The sequence below is a fragment of the Dipodomys merriami genome, unplaced genomic scaffold (assembly GCF_024711535.1).
Source record: "Dipodomys merriami isolate MVZ:Mamm:240054 unplaced genomic scaffold, mDipMer1.0.p SCAF_69, whole genome shotgun sequence".
In the NCBI taxonomy this organism is placed as follows: domain Eukaryota; kingdom Metazoa; phylum Chordata; class Mammalia; order Rodentia; family Heteromyidae; genus Dipodomys; species Dipodomys merriami.
Window position 1 is genome coordinate 4111035 of NW_027206279.1, and position 15550 is coordinate 4126584.

At 43.5% G+C, this 15550-nt stretch overlaps 1 protein-coding gene across 6 annotated transcripts in view; it reads right to left on the reverse strand.

Annotated features, from left to right (window-relative positions):
- The window catches only part of Fsip1 (fibrous sheath interacting protein 1), a 154097-nt gene that overhangs the window by 135477 nt on the left and 3070 nt on the right, over positions 1-15550 (reverse strand). For all 6 annotated transcript variants that reach the window (XR_011368588.1, XM_070005761.1, XM_070005760.1 and 3 more), the window contains 2 exons: positions 13854-14017; positions 11757-11850 (listed from right to left, as the gene is read on the reverse strand). Coding sequence is in view for 5 of the 6 variants with exons in the window: in XM_070005761.1 (XP_069861862.1) it covers positions 11757-11850; positions 13854-14017 (258 nt within the window). In the remaining variant the exon portion in view is untranslated. The remainder of the gene's footprint in view (positions 1-11756; positions 11851-13853; positions 14018-15550) is intronic.

Below are 15550 nucleotides of genomic sequence, written 5' to 3' on the forward strand. Positions count from 1 at the left end.
GAGTAGGTTAAAACATCACAGTAATGCCCAGAGATGGTGTACCCAAAACCTAATGCACCAATACAATGCAGATACATTCTTGGTAACTGTAATTGTGATGTTCTTTTTCCAATTTTAGACCTCCAAAAGTTGACGATTTCAAATATGTGACCAGTCATTAAGACAAAAGATCGTGTTTGAAAGAGAAAATGTGGGAAATTCTTAGTTTTCTTTCTTCCATTTTTGTTTTTGTTTTCTTAATACATACATCTATTTCCTTTCTTAGAAGGCCTAGAACCAACCACTCTCTAGAAGCAACAATCAAACCAGGTATCAGACATTGAGTACAATACTACTTTTCTTTTCTTTTCTTTTTTTTTTTGGAGGGGGGAGTCCGGTCATGGGGCCTGAACTCTGGGCCTGGGCGCTGTCCCTCAGCTCTTCAGCTCAAGGCTAGCGCTCTACCACTTGAGCCACAATGCCACTTCCGGCTTTTTTCTTTTTGCTTATGTGGTGCTGAGGAATCGAACCCAGGGCCTCATGCATGCAAGGTGAGCGCTCTACCACTGAGCCACCTTCCCAGCCCCGCAATACTACTTTTTAACAGAAGCAATCAAGGACCCCTGGAGGAGTGGTTGATTCTGGGACTTAATAGGAAATGCAGAAGTGTCTGCGGCATCCTGCAGCACCAGGGAGTAAGGACAATTATGACAACAGCAACCACAGAAACCCACAGAGATCAAGACTTGTCAGAGTCACAGAGCCACCAGGAGAGCTCCCAAGCGCTAAAGCTGGAAAACTTGGAGAGCAAAACAAACCAAGCAGTATTAAATTCTAACCCAAAGTGTAAAATCATTATCCACATTCAGCATAAATGAATGGTTGCATAAAATGTGAGACAGCAGATGGATCTACCATGAAGAATAATTCAAAATAATGTATGTAAATACCCTGCTTTCAAGGAGGGAGAATATATAACTTTCCATTCCCTAAACAGGGCTTCACATAACAACTTCCTTCCAAAAAGTACAGTATGGAAAAGGGGAAAACGGTGGAAAAACCAGGCAAATATCCACAGTGATGCTATGTTAACATTATGATGTAATATGACAGAAATACCACTCTACCCTGTAGGAAGACTTTCCTCTCTAACATAAAACCTCACTCTATCCATGAGAAAATCGTAAGATTAACGCCAGTGGCTGAGCATTCTATAAGAGACTTGATCAGTATGCCTTTAATTTGTCATGGTCATTAAAAATAGACAAAACTGAGAAGAGTCATAGGCAGGATTAGATTAAGGAAGCATGTAACTGTAAAATGCTAACTTCAAAAAGAAAAGGATGACTACATAACGTGTGGGTGGAGACAGGAGGGGAAAACTGGGAGAGAGGGAAGGGATGACATTGTCCTGGAAGTGATGCCGTGGCTCAAGTGGTAGAGTGCTAGCCTTGAGCAAAAAGAAACTCATGACCAGCACCCAAGCCCAGAGTTCAAGTCCCAGGGTGGGAAAAAAAAAAATGTACTCTTTACCTGACTTGTATAACTGCAACTCCTTTGTACATCACCTTTTTTTTTGGTCAGTCGTGGAGCTTGAACTCTGGGCTTGGGTCCTGTCCCTCAGCTCTTCAGCTCAAGGCTACCACTTGAGCCACAGTGCCACTTCCAGTTTTCTGAGCCATTTATTGGAAATAAGAGTCTCATGGACTTTCCTGCCTGGGCTGGCTTTGAACCATGAGCCTCCTCAGCAGCTAGGATTACAGCCATGAACCACTGGTGCCCGGCTATATATCACCTTTATAATAACAAAAATTAAATTTAAAAGAAAAAGAAAAAGATGGAAGCAGAGGTATGGTTGAAGTGGTAGAGCAGCAGCCTTGAGCAAAAGGGGCTCAAAGACAGTGACCAGGCTCAGAGCTCAAGTCCCAGGACTAGCAAAACAACAAGAATGTACTCTTTACCTGACCTATGTAACTGTAACCCCTTTATATATCACCTTTAGAACAATAATTGAAACATTAAATAAAAAAGAAAAAGATGAAAACAGATGTGTGGTTCAAGTGGTAGAGTAGCACCCTTTGGCAAAAAAAGCTAAGGGACAGTACCCAGGCCCAGAGTTCAAGCCCTAGGACCAACAACAACAACAAAAAAAAAAAAAAAAAACCTGAGAAGATAGAAATGAAGTTGGACCTAAGTGAATAACAACCTCTCAACTTTAGCTCACTAGTTGTAACAGATGAACCACACTAATATATCCAGATTCTTTAATTGCTATGAAAAATCAGCATACAGAATTTTATACTAGTAAATTTCCATGGTAAGTCGATACTTTAAGATTTCAGGATACTGCAGAACTCCAAAAGGAACTGAAACTGAATCATAAATATGGAAGAAGTGGAGGAGAGTCAGAAGTCTGCTTCCAAGAAATTATTTGGACCAGATGGTTTTTCCAGTGCAATCTTTCAGGTTTTTAAGGAACAGATAATCATGCTATATAAACTGTGTCAAAGCACAGAAATAAACAAGCTGCTACCTCATCTCAGTGTATGGTATTATCAGAGCAGACGATGCAGGCACATGTACCTACACCCCTTCATACTTCTCCTCCCCCAAACCCATACATATGTTCATGTACATATATTCACATGTATCCACATACACACACGCTAATATCACTTTTTTTTTTTTTTGACGATCATGGGTCTTGAACTCTGGGCCTGGGCACTATCCCTGTGCAATTCAGCTCAAGGCAAGCACTCTACCACTTGACCCACAGCACCACTTCTGGTTTTCTGGTGGTTTATTGGAGATAAGAGTCTCATGGACTTTCTTGCCCGGGCTGGCTTTGAACTGCGATCCTCAGATCTCAGCTTCCTGAGTAGTTAGGATTACAGGTGTGAGCCACCAGCGCCCGGCATACTAATATCACTCTATAGAGACAAAAAGTATGAATAGATCTGGTAATTTAAATTTAGTACTACAATAAAAGTCTTCCATAATGAACAGGATTGACCCAGGAATAAATGATTATATTAGTATTTAAATCTATTAATTTTAAAGGCTGTCACAAAAGAAAAATCTATAATAACTTAAACAGATGTTGAAATGCATTCAATAAATTTCAACCCTAAGCCAAGTACCAGTGGCTCATGCTTGTAATCTTAGATGTACAGGAGGTTGAGATCTGAGGATCACAGTTCAAAGCCAGCCTGGGCAGGAAAACCTATGCAACTCTTATCTTCAATTAACCACAAAAAAGCCTAAGTAGAGCTGAGCTCAAGCGCTTACAGACAACACCCAGACCCTAAGTGCAAGCCCCAGAACCAGCACAAAGCACAAAACAAAACAAAACAAAAAAAATTAAGACTAAGTTGATAGTTCTCAAGAGAAAAGCTAACTATTGAAAAATTAACACTTTAGGGGCTGGGAAGGTGGTTCAGTGGTAGAACGCTTGCCTTGCATGCATGAGGCCCTGGGTTCGATTCCTCAGCACCACATAAGCAGAAAAAAAAAACCAGAAGTGGCGCTGTGGGCTCAAGTGGTAGAGCACTAGCCTTGAGCTGAAGAGCTGAGGGACAGCACCCAGGCCCAGAATTGAGGCCCATGATCGGACCCCCCCCACCCCAAAAAGAAAAAAAATTATCACACAATTGCTACAACCAGCTGCTTGAACTTGCCCTGTGCTGAGTAAAGCAGGGGCAGAAGACAACGTGGACATCATATCTCTGACATGGGAGCCTGGTAGACCAGGCCTGCAAACGTATTCCCTTATTATTTTACCTGGAAGAGGAGCAGGAAGAGAGAATATTCAGTAGGCAGCCCTTGTGCCATCTCCTGTCTCTTCACATTTATCAATCCCTCCCTGAGTTCCCTCTTTGATCTGTGCCAGGCCCCCACCCTCATGGCCACCTGACCCCCAGTTCTGTTGGTGGTTTTCCTGTTCTTCTCTCTCCTCTTCTCCTCTCTCCTCCGCTGCATGGAGGAGCACAGCCACACCCTCATTCCGCAGGAGCCCGGTTCAGTCACAGGCCACACTGGAGTCACTGTGGTGGCTCCACCAAGGGCCAGGCCGTGGCCGCTGGGCACAGGAACCTTCACTATCAGTCTCAAGCCACCAGAACCACACAGCTGGCCTCTGGACCTTCAGAACCTCAGGACACATCTGCCCCCGCCTCCTCTCTGACAAGCCACCATTGTGTCCCCTGTGATTCTCAGCAGCCTCTGCATGGTCACCTGGCAGCTGATTCTACAGAGGCCCAAGTGATGGCCACCTCTGAAGTCTCTCAGCTCAGCCACCAGAAACCCAAGGCCAAGGGAAAGAGTTGGCCCCGCACCCTCCACCCCTTGCCTGCACACAGCCTTGGGCTCAGGGGTGACAGGAGACCCACACACCACTGCATTTTGCTTGCCCGCTTCCAACCCTGGGTGGGGCTGGGGTTCCATTTCACAGATGAACAGACTGAGGACCACATGGGAATGGCTTTTTACTGCAAATATGTTTCTGACTACATATGGCTCTTAACTATCAAGGGCCCTGCATCGGACACAGCTGCACCCACACAAGGCTAGATCCATGGCCACTCCCATGACCTTCACCTGCTCCCTGCACTCTAGGGCCTTCCTTCCCACTTCCTCCAGGTATCTGTGAGCATCCTCCCCTCGGGACCACGTGCTCTGCAAGGGACTTCAGTCAGCTCATGGTTCTAGAACAGGGTGCTGGATTAACGCCTTGAATGATACCACTGAAACAAAATAACAGTCAAGTTTTATTAAAATTCATTTTTAAATTACAAAAAGGAAAAAAACAGGAAAAAGAATCCCAGCAGATAATGTGCAAGCAGAGGGAAAGGACTTGTTTAAGTGCTTGAGATGGGGCTCAGTGGAGCTCAGGAGTTTCTGAATCTCTACCTCCACACCCAAAGTTGTGCTCCCAGACTTAATTTGGAAGTATGCTGGGGCGTATCTGCCGGAGCTAAGTCACTCTTTGCAGGTAAAGGTGGGTCTCTAGATCAGCTAGGACAGTCACAGATCGGAGTCCATTTGTCCTAAGTGACACAGGCTTTCAGACATCTGCCACTGGTGGAAGAGGATTTTCTTCACAAGCATTGTTCAGAGACACTTCCTGATGCCAACACCGTCGTTCTCTACCTTCCTGCCTCGGTGGAATAGATGCTGTGTTGGATACACTGGACAGCTCTGAGTCAGCAAAACAGAGTCGTGCCTCTTCACCTTTTGACTCAGGGGTAAAAGAGTATGTCTCAAATGCAGGAAACAAGTAATCCTCCAGGTACAGATCAGCTGCCCAGTGCTGTGCATCTTCAGCTGCCACCACAAGTGGAAACTTTTCTTCCTCACCTGGTGCAGACAGAGGCTCATTAAGAGCCTGATCAAATGAGCCCTGTGCTGGGTCTGCACCGTCTACCTCCAATGGAGTGGTGTCTTCCTCATGTGCCCTGGGCATGTGGACAACAAGATACAGAACTTCTCTCTCGGGCTTTGGCTCCTCTGCTGCTGCTTCTGGCGGGGCCGGGGCTGTCTCCGCGGCTGTGCACACGTCCACCAGGAGAGCCAACTGGGAACAAGGCCGTGCTGGCTCTTCCGCAGGCACAGCTGGAGAGAGATGCATGGATCTGAGGTGAAGAGGACTGGGCCATCCTGGCCTCCAGGGCAGCTGGAGCACATGCTGATTCTTCAGCCGCTGCCTCAGCCCCACACTGCTCCGTCTTCAGAGGAGTGGGCATAGCCCACTGGGCGTGCACCACACTTGGCACCTGGGGTTGGCTTGGAGGAGTCACAGCAGAGTCCTCATCCCTGCTGTCCTGGGCTGGGCTGCCAGGTGCCCCCTGCCAGCCTCTCTTTATAAATTGCCAGAAGGTTCTTCTGGGTCTGGGCTGGGGCTGGGGTCTGGGTCGGGGGTTGATCCAGTGTCTGCAGGTGTCCACCAGGCACTTTCTGCAGGATCTCCTGGAGTCGGAACTCATCAAAATCAGGAAGCAACAGGAAAACATGTGGCTTTCCTGGCTATCTCTGGATGAGTTTGCCAGTTGTGGCCAGCTCTGGAATGTGGCTGCCTGGAGACCTGAGTTCCAAGTTCTCTTTGGTCTTCTGTCAGGGCTGAGTCACTTCCTGGGGTGCTCTTACCTAAGCCTCTTTCTCCAACAGGACCCCCACAAAATCTCCCTGGGCTTCTGACTGCTCCTCATAAGACACTCACTATTTGCATAACTGGACGCAATTTTACCAGTACACCCCACCATCCCTGAAAAGGCCGGGGGCAGGCAATACCTCAGTTTCTGGGAGATGGAGGGGATTCAGACTATTTAACATCTATTGCTTTGAATGTTGTCATGTGTGCATGAGACCCCAAAGGTTTCGTTTTGTTACTAATGCAACAAATTTCTGCTGTTGGAAATGAATTTTACAACTTCGGGGCAAGGGTGGGGGGATTGGGAGAGGGAACAGATAGAGGGAGAAAAACAAAGGAGTGGGTAACAATGTTCTACAGGAAATGCACTCATTATCTTACTTATTTAATTGTAACCCCTCTGTTCAGCACCTTTATAATTTAAAAAAAAATCATCCTCCAGGAAAAAAAAATTATCACACAAGCTGGGTGCCAGTGGTTCACACCTGTACTCCTAGCTACTCGAGAGGCTAAGATCTGAGGATCACAGTTAGAAGCAAGCCCGGGCAGAAAGTCCCGGAGACTCATCTCTAATTAGCCACCAGAAAACCAGAAGTGATGCTGTGACTCAAAGTGGTTGAGCACTACCTTGAGCGAAAAAGCTCAGGGACAGCTCCTAGACCCTGAGTTCAAGCCCCATAACTGACAAAAATAAAAAAATAAAAACTATCATACAAGAGCTGGGCGCCCATGGCTCACACTTGTAATCCTAGCTACTCAGGAGACTTGTAATCCTAGCTACTCAGGAGATTGAGATCTAAGGATCACGGTTCAAAGCCAGCCCTTGCAGCAAAGTCCATGAGATTCTTCTCTACAACAAACTACTCAAAAAAAAGCTAGAAGTATTGCTGAGGCTCAACTGGTAGAGAGCTAGTTGAACATAAAGAAGCTCAGGGACAGTGCCCAGGTCCTAAGTTCAAGCCCCAGGACTAGAAAAAAAAATATATATATATATATATATTTATACACACACACACACACACACACACACACACACACACACACACACACACACACACATATCACACAAAGCAAAGTTAATTTCATTAAAAACACAATACCATAGTACAATTGAATGCTGCCACCTATTGGTGGCAAGTTACACCCAGTCACAAAAAATACTGGAAACAATAAAACATTCCTGCTTGCCCATGAATGCTTGCAGAAATATTTTTGCTAAAATCTTGGGACTATACATAAATATGATCAAAACAATTTTTATTTTTGTATTTTGTTAGTACTGGTAACTAAATTTCAGTGAATGCATCACATCTCAGCAGTTTCCTTCTGTGCTGAAATAGAAGAAATATGACGCTTCCAAACCCAGTGTTCTGTGATCAGATTGGACTCTTGCATTTCTATTGCTGTCAGACCTGGACTGAAAATACTCTGCTAATAATAAATCTAATAGCTGATTCAAAAGTTTCCACTTGGGGCTGGGAAGGTGATTCAGTGGTAGGGCGCTTGCCTTGCATGCCTGAGGCCCTGGGTTCGATTCCTCAGCACCACATAAGCAAAAAGAAAAAGCCGGAAGTGGTGCTGTGGCTCAAGTGGTAGAGCGCTAGCCTTGAGCTGAAGAGCTGAGGGACGGCGCCTAGGCCCAGAGTTCAGGCCCACGACTGGACCCCCCCCACCAAAAAAAAGTTTCTACTTTCAGGGGCTGGGAAGGTGACTCAATGGTAGAGTGCTTGCCTTGCATGCATGAGGCCCTGGGTTCAATTCCTCAGCACCACATAAGCAGAAAAAGCCAGAAGTGGTACTGTGGCTCAAGTGGTAGAGCGCTAGCCTTGAGCTGAAGAGCTGAGGGACAGCACCCAGGCCCAGTGTTCAGGCCCCACAATGGACAAAAAAAAAAAATTCCCGGGCTGGGAAGGTGACTCAGTGGTAGAGCGCTTGCCTTGCATGCCTGAGGCCCTGGGTTCGATTCCTCAGCACCACATAAGCAAAAAGAAAAAAAGCTGGAAGTGGTGCTGTGGCTCAGGTGGTAGAGCGCTAGCCTTGAGCTAAAGAGCTGAAGGATAGTGCCCAGGCCCAGAGTTCAGGCCCCACAACCGGACCCAAAAACAAAAAACCAAAACCAAAAACAAAAAGTTTCCACTTTTAGAATAATAAATACTAATTACTAGCCTAATATAATTAGCCTGAAATAAAGGTTAACTGCTTTCTTGTTTGGTTTAAAAACAAATTTTAAACCACATATGAAATACACCAACTTAAATAATACCTTATATACAACAGCTTAATAATACAACACCTTGGGCTGGGAAGGTGGCTCAGTGGTAGAGCACTTGCCTTGCATGCATGAGGGCCTGGGTTCGATTCCTCAGCACCACATAAGCAAAAAGAAAAAAAAGCCGGAAGTGGCGCTGTGGCTCAAGTGGTAGAGTGCTAGCCTTGAGCTGAAGAGCTGAGGGACAGTGCCCAGGCCCAGAGTTCAGGCCCCACGACTGGACAAAATAATAATAATAATACAACACCTTAATAACAATAAAATTATTTTTAAAACAACATATTTAACCAGTCAGAAAAGTTTATACCCAATCATATTAATGTAGAAAATAAAACTAACTTTTGCAATAATCAGTTACAATAAAAAATATAAGGGGAAAAACATATGTCATTAAGTGACATAAATGTGTGTATGATGTAAAGTCAGCAAGACATTTTGAGTTGGAGGGTTGATGGACATGGGCATAAGGAAGCCATGCTTTTGTGCCATGCTAAAGGAAGACTGTTTTGGAGGGTTAAAGGATCAGCACAAATCCAAACTAACATCTACAAATTAATCCACAAAGCCTCTCAACTTAGAAGACAGGCTACTCAAGGATGGCTCTCATGGGGAGACCCCTGGTCTTGACGATTCTGGCTGATTCCTTTCCTGGGACCCCCACTATCTATACCTATCTACCTATCTATCTATGATATATGATATACAATTCTGCAAATATTTAGCACCTGCATACTCAACATGCTTAATTTATTTCTTCCAAATTAGAGTCCTTCGAGCTACCAATGGCCATTAAAAAAAACAAAAGCCTCATCAGACGCCAGTGGCTCACACCTATAATCCTAGCTACTCAGGAAGTTGAGAGCTGAGGAATGCAGTTCAATGCCAGCAGGGGCAGAAAAGTCCACTGGAAGCCTCGCTCAGGAAGTAATGACCATGAGACTCACATCTCATCAACTACCAGAAAGCCGTAAGTGGAGCTGTGGCACAAGTGGTAGGGTACAAGCCTTGAGCAAAAAACTCCAAAACCTTGAACAGCACCCAGGCCTCAAGTTCAAGCCCCAGGTGCACGCACCCCCCCACACACACTACCCCACACCCTATCAACTGTCACAAACTACCTATCCATATACACTTAGGAGAGAAACACAAAGGCACAATGCCTAAATGCCTCTTCACATATATAAAATAATATACATACTGAAACCAACTCCGAGATATGGGGAAAAAAGACCTTTTTTTCCTTCTTTTTTGTTTTTAGTTTTTGATGATTCTGTCTTCTTTACCTTTTTTTTTTTTTTTTTTTTTTTTGTCGGTCGTGGGGCTTGAACTCTGGGCTTGGGCGCTGTCCCTCCGCTCTTCAGCTCAAGGCGAGCGCTCTACCACTTGAGCTACAGCGCCACTTCCGGTTTTCTGGTGGTTTATTGGAGCGAGGAGTCTCACGGTCTCTCCTGCCCGGGCTGGCTTTGAACCGCGATCCTCAGATCTCAGCCTCCTGAGTAGCTAGGATTACAGGCGTGAGCCACCAGCGCCCGGCACTTCTTTACCTTTTGTATGGTGCATTCAAGTGTACATCTTTGGAAGAGTTGGGGGAGGGTACAGAACTAGAGGGAAAAAGAGTGGAAAAGTGCAGCAGTGGAGCTCCCTGGACATTGATGAGAGTGAACTATACAACTGGTGGGTGAAGACAGGAGGGAGGGACTGGAAGAGAGTGAGGGAACAGAAGACACGGTATGAAAGGAGCTGTGCTCATTACCTGACTCATGCAATGTAATCCCTCTGTACATCACCTCTATAATAACAATGAAGTAAATTAATAATTTTTAAAAACTACCCATTTCTAAATTTTCATCATCATATAAGTGAGTTAAAGAGTGCAAAACTCCATAATATGCATGTATAAAAAGAATTTTCAAGCTGGGCGCCGGTGGCTCATACCTTGCTAATACCTACTCAGGAGAATGAGATCTGAGGATTGTGGTTTAAAGACAGCCCCAGCAGGAAAGTCTGTGGGACTCTTTATCTCCAAATAATTACCAAAAAGCCAGAAGAGGAGCTATAGCTCAAGTGGTAGAGTGCTAGCCAAGAACAAAAAAGCTCAGGGACAGTGTGCAGGATCTGATTCAAGCCCCAGAACCAGCACCAAAAAACAAAAACAAAAAAGAATTTTCAGAAGAAAATGTGGTCTATATAGACAATGGAGTTTTATTTAGCCATTAGAAGAGTGAAATTATGTCATTTATAGGAAAATAAATGAAATTAGAGATTCATTATGTAAAGCAAAATAAACCAGACTTAGAAAGACAAATACTTTAACCCCTCTGTACATCACCTTTACAATAAAATTTTAAAAAGAAAAAAATAGAAGGGGAACTCTCTGGGAAAAGAACAGGGATCAGCAGGATGGGGAAAAAGAAGAGCGGGTAAACCAGGTGCTGGTGGCTCATGCCTATAATTGTAGCTACTCAGGAGGCTGAGATCTGGGGATCAGGTTGAAAGCCAGCCTTTGTGATAGAGTGCTGGACTTGAGCAAAAGAGCTGAGGGACAGCGCCCAGGTCCCAAGTTCAAGCTCCATAACTAACAAAAATTTAAAAACAAAATAAAAAAAAAAAGAGAGGGTAACAGAGGAGACGAATATGACCAAAGTATGAAAATGTCAAAGAAACTCATTTTGTACTATTAATATATGCTAACAAAAACATTTAAAATTCACAAATACACACAAGAGGGAAAACAAAATATATGTGCAGAATTAATTGGCTGATCTGAAAATGTCTGATGTTAGAGGACTGGAAATGGACAAATCAGCAAGAGACTTCTGTGGAAAGGTAGAAGGGTCCCATGGACCTCAGTGGCGCCTGGAAGGGCAACCTTGAACTAGTGGAGGACAGCTGGCATAAAACACCCTCTAGGGGCTGGGAAGGTGGCTCAGTGGTAGAGTGCTTGCCTTGTATGCATGAGGCCCTGGGTTCAATTCCTCAGCACCACATAAGCAGAAAAAACCAGAAGTGATGCTGTGGCTCAAGTGGTAGAGCGCTAGCCTTGAGCTGAAGAGCTGAGGGACAGCGCCCAGGCCCAGAGTTCAGGCCCCACAACCGGCCAAAAAAACAAAAAAACAAAACAAAAAAAAAAACACCCTCTAGAGAAATCTACAAGTAACAGAAAGCAAACACAGACTCCTCCTCCCCTGCCCTGTCCCTCTCACACTAGCTTACAGACACTAAGGCATATTTAAATGCAGAGGAATTACTTATAATCCTACCTAAAGTGAGTCAAACTCACAGAGAAAGGGGGAAATTTCATCTTAATCCAAAGAATCTGTGACCCTGAGGAAAAGTGAAACAGATACACTTGCATCTACTCACCAACAGGTTCTTCAGATTCAACAGTCAAATATAAAAACTTCTTTGTATTTTCCATCTCTTCACTGCTTTGCAAGATGTCATTATTTTTTGCAGACTAATGAAAACAAAATTAAAGTTTAGTGTGGAAAGGGAAGGCAACTATTCTCATTGATTTTAAAAAAAAAAAAAAGTCCTGGGACTTGAACTCAGGGCCTGGGCACTGTCCCTGAGCTGCTTTTGCTCAACACTAGCATCTTACCACTTGAGCCACAGTGCCACTTCCAGCTTTTTCTGTGTATGTGGTACTGAGGAATTAAACCCAGGGCTTCATGCATGCTAGGCAAGCACTCTACCACTGAGCCACCTTCCCAGCCCCTTCTCGTTCATTTTTATTCTGACATAGTTCCCAGTTGTGCACATATAAACAAGAAGGTTTATATTTATATGTATATTATGTTTATATTTCTTAGGAAAATTTGTTTCCAAAAAATTCTGATAACAGGTTTTCCTAGAGAGACATGAAGTGTATGATAATTACTTTCCCAGTTTCTGTTAGTTTTCTTTTAAAAAAAAAATCCTTTATTCTAAGCTTGTCTTTTTCTGTCAGTCATGGGGCTTGAACTCTGGGCCTGGGTGCTGTCCCTCAGCTCTTCAGCTCAAGGCTAGTGCTCTACCACTTGAGCCACAGCACCACTTATAGCTTTTTCTGTTTATGTGGTGCTGAGGAATTGAACCCAGGGCCTCATGCATGCAAGGCAAGCACTCTACCACTGAGCCACCCTCCCAGCCCTTAGTTTTCCAACTCATGAATAACCCAAAGGTGGAGCATCAAATTGAAATTTCAGAGATGCTAAGTTTAGAACTGTTTTATGGTTTCCATTTAAACTCTTCTTTCAAAGGGACAGGGCGGGGGGGGGGGGGCGGGGAGGAACGGGGAGGGGGGGAGACTTTGCTTTGAGTTTCAATAAAATAGACTAACTTTTCCTGGCAAACTTCATAGGAATTATTTCTTTAGTTTAAATACTACATTTTGGATGCTATTTTCTTTCCATTGTAATGGACTTCATGGATACAAATACATTCTTACTAACTTTATTCTAAATTCACTTAAATGTCCAGGAAATCTCTCCCTGAAGTCAGTCAATAATTAAGGATGGCTCAGTCAAAACAGCCATCTGTTATTATCAGATTCAGATTCCTGACCTGAAGAGTAAAATTCAAATATGAGGCAAAGGCTCTATACCAAGTCAGTGCCAACCTCTGCTCAACTTCAGCCTCTCAACACTACAGATAATAGGAGCCATGAAGAGCAAAGAAAGCTGATCAGGCACCAGAAATTTGTCAAGATAGGAACAAAAGGAGTGTGGCCCCAAACTCAAGCTTTCTGAAAAGACCTTGACCAGTACATGAAACAGTACAACTCCCCAACTGGTTTGAGACCAGGGTTTGCTGGAGTGATGATGCTGACCAGATGGATAAACTTTTTTTTTTTTTTGGTTGGTGGTGGGGCTTGAACTCTGGGCTTGGGCACTGTCCCTCAGCTCTTCAGCTCAAGGCGAGTGCTCTACCACTTGAGACACAGTACGACTTCCAGTTTTCTGAGTGGTTTATTGGAGATAAGAGTTTCACGGACTTTCCTGCCAGGGATGGCTTTGAATTACATCCTCAGATCTCAGCCTCCTAAGTAGCTAGGATTCAGGTGTGAGCCACCGGCGCCTGGTTCAGATAGATAATGTTTATGTACTTCTCTCTCTGAACTGTAAGCTCACTAAAGAAAAAGCAGCCATGCACAGTTGGTAAACATAGCCATCATACCCACTCTGCTAATCCCAGCAATGAAGGTGACCCCATCTGACAAAGCAAGGCTGAACTAGGTCTGTCTGTGGGTGTGATCACATTAGAGAAGCCGGGTCTGAAATGTCACAGACCAAGTTATACTATCCAGTTCTCCAAAAATTAGCCCTCTGCACTAACACACAAGTACACCACCACCACCACCACCATTACCACTACCATTACCACTACCACAAAACAATCGATAGAGGCTGGCAACGTTCCCACAGTCCATACTTCTTAAAGGAAGTCATTTCTGTCAGCATATGATTATAAAATTCCTACCTTAAGTTCATCCCACAGCTTTTTTCTCATTTCTAAACCTTGCTTCTTGATTTCCTTTTCTCTATGTTGTCTTTTTGCCAAAATTTTATCAAGTCTTTTCATCTTATGAATAGCATCTTGAAGTTGAGAATCTGATTCTTCCAATTTCAGATCATATGCAAAGTCTGGAAAGTAGAAACTAGTTTAAAGTTCAGTAAAATCATAAAGTCTTGTTTTACTTTTACTCTTTGTTTTTCTATTCTATTTCTGATGAAAATAACTACTACATGGTGGTTATGTGACTAACTTAATTTACAAGGTATTTTATGTATCTTTTTGTATAATTATGTAAGAACTCTACAGAACAGCCATCCATCTTAATTTAAGAATTAGGAGGGGCTGGGAAGATGGCTCAGTGGTAGAGTGCTTGCCTTGCATGCATAAGGTCCTGGGTTCAATTCCTCAGTACCACATAAACAGAAAAGGCCAGAAGTGGCGCTGTGGCTCAAGTAGTACTGTGGCTCAAGTGGTAGGGTGCTAGCCTTGAGCTGAAGAGCTGAGGGACAGTGCCTGGGCCCAAAGTTCAGGCTCACGACCGAAAAAAGAAAAAAAAAAAGAATTAGGATAACTGAATCCTTTCAAAAATCTAGTAAACTAGCACCAGGCTTACAAGTAGTTCTCTTAAGATTTTAAGCCTCTAATTCTTTCTCCTTCATTCTGCGATACATGTACATATAAATAGAAAGTGTGGCTGGGAGATTCAGACACTATTCTAATGCTGCTTCAGACTGAGTAAAATAAAAGGCATTGTACATGTAAGAGCTAGACACAGGAAAAATCAGGGGAAAAAATTAAGCATAGAGTGTGAGGACCTGAGTACAACAAACACAAAACCAGTTCAGTTCTCAAACTATTGCATAAGTACTTTTCTTCAACATAATCTTTCTCTCTGAGGTATAGGCAACTTGTTTTATGACTACTTCCCACTTTGCCCCACAGAACATTAAGATGATGTGCATTATCTTAAAATTATAAAATTAATAATGATTTTCCTTTATTGATAAAATTAATATCTGCTTCATGATGACGCAGATGTCCCTGAGTGACGCTGGCTTCTTCCTCCTCCTGCCAGTGTCTGGTTATAAAGAAGTCAATGACATCTGAAATGATGGGCAGACTTGACTGCTGCTAAGGCAGCAGTGGTTCTACCCGCTTTTGCTCTCCCAGCACACTGGGGAAACTGCATTCAGCGCTCTTGTGAAACAGTGTTGGTCTTAAGAGCCCCTGCTAGGCTCTCAGAAACACCTCCATCCCCAGGACTCTGAAATCAATGAGGCCAGAATTCATTCAACAACACAAAAAGTAGCTTTTAAAATTTCATGTTATCAATTTTAATGGGATTATCCCTTGAGGAACATTTATGAATAATAGAATATATTTTATCCCCCCACTTTAGTAATTGAAATTATCCATAAATCATAAATACTTCCTATTGGACTAGTATAGAGTTAACAGTTTCTAAGTGATATATTTTGTTATATTTCTAAGTGTATTTAGGGTTCTCAATATTCTTAAGTTTAAAAAAAAAGAGCTAGCTGCTCTTTATAGCTGTGGTAGCTCACATCTATAATCCTAGCTACATGAGAAGCTGATATCAGAATCATGACCCAAGGTCAACTGGGCAAAAAGCATTCACAAGAACCCTTCTCAATCAAAGC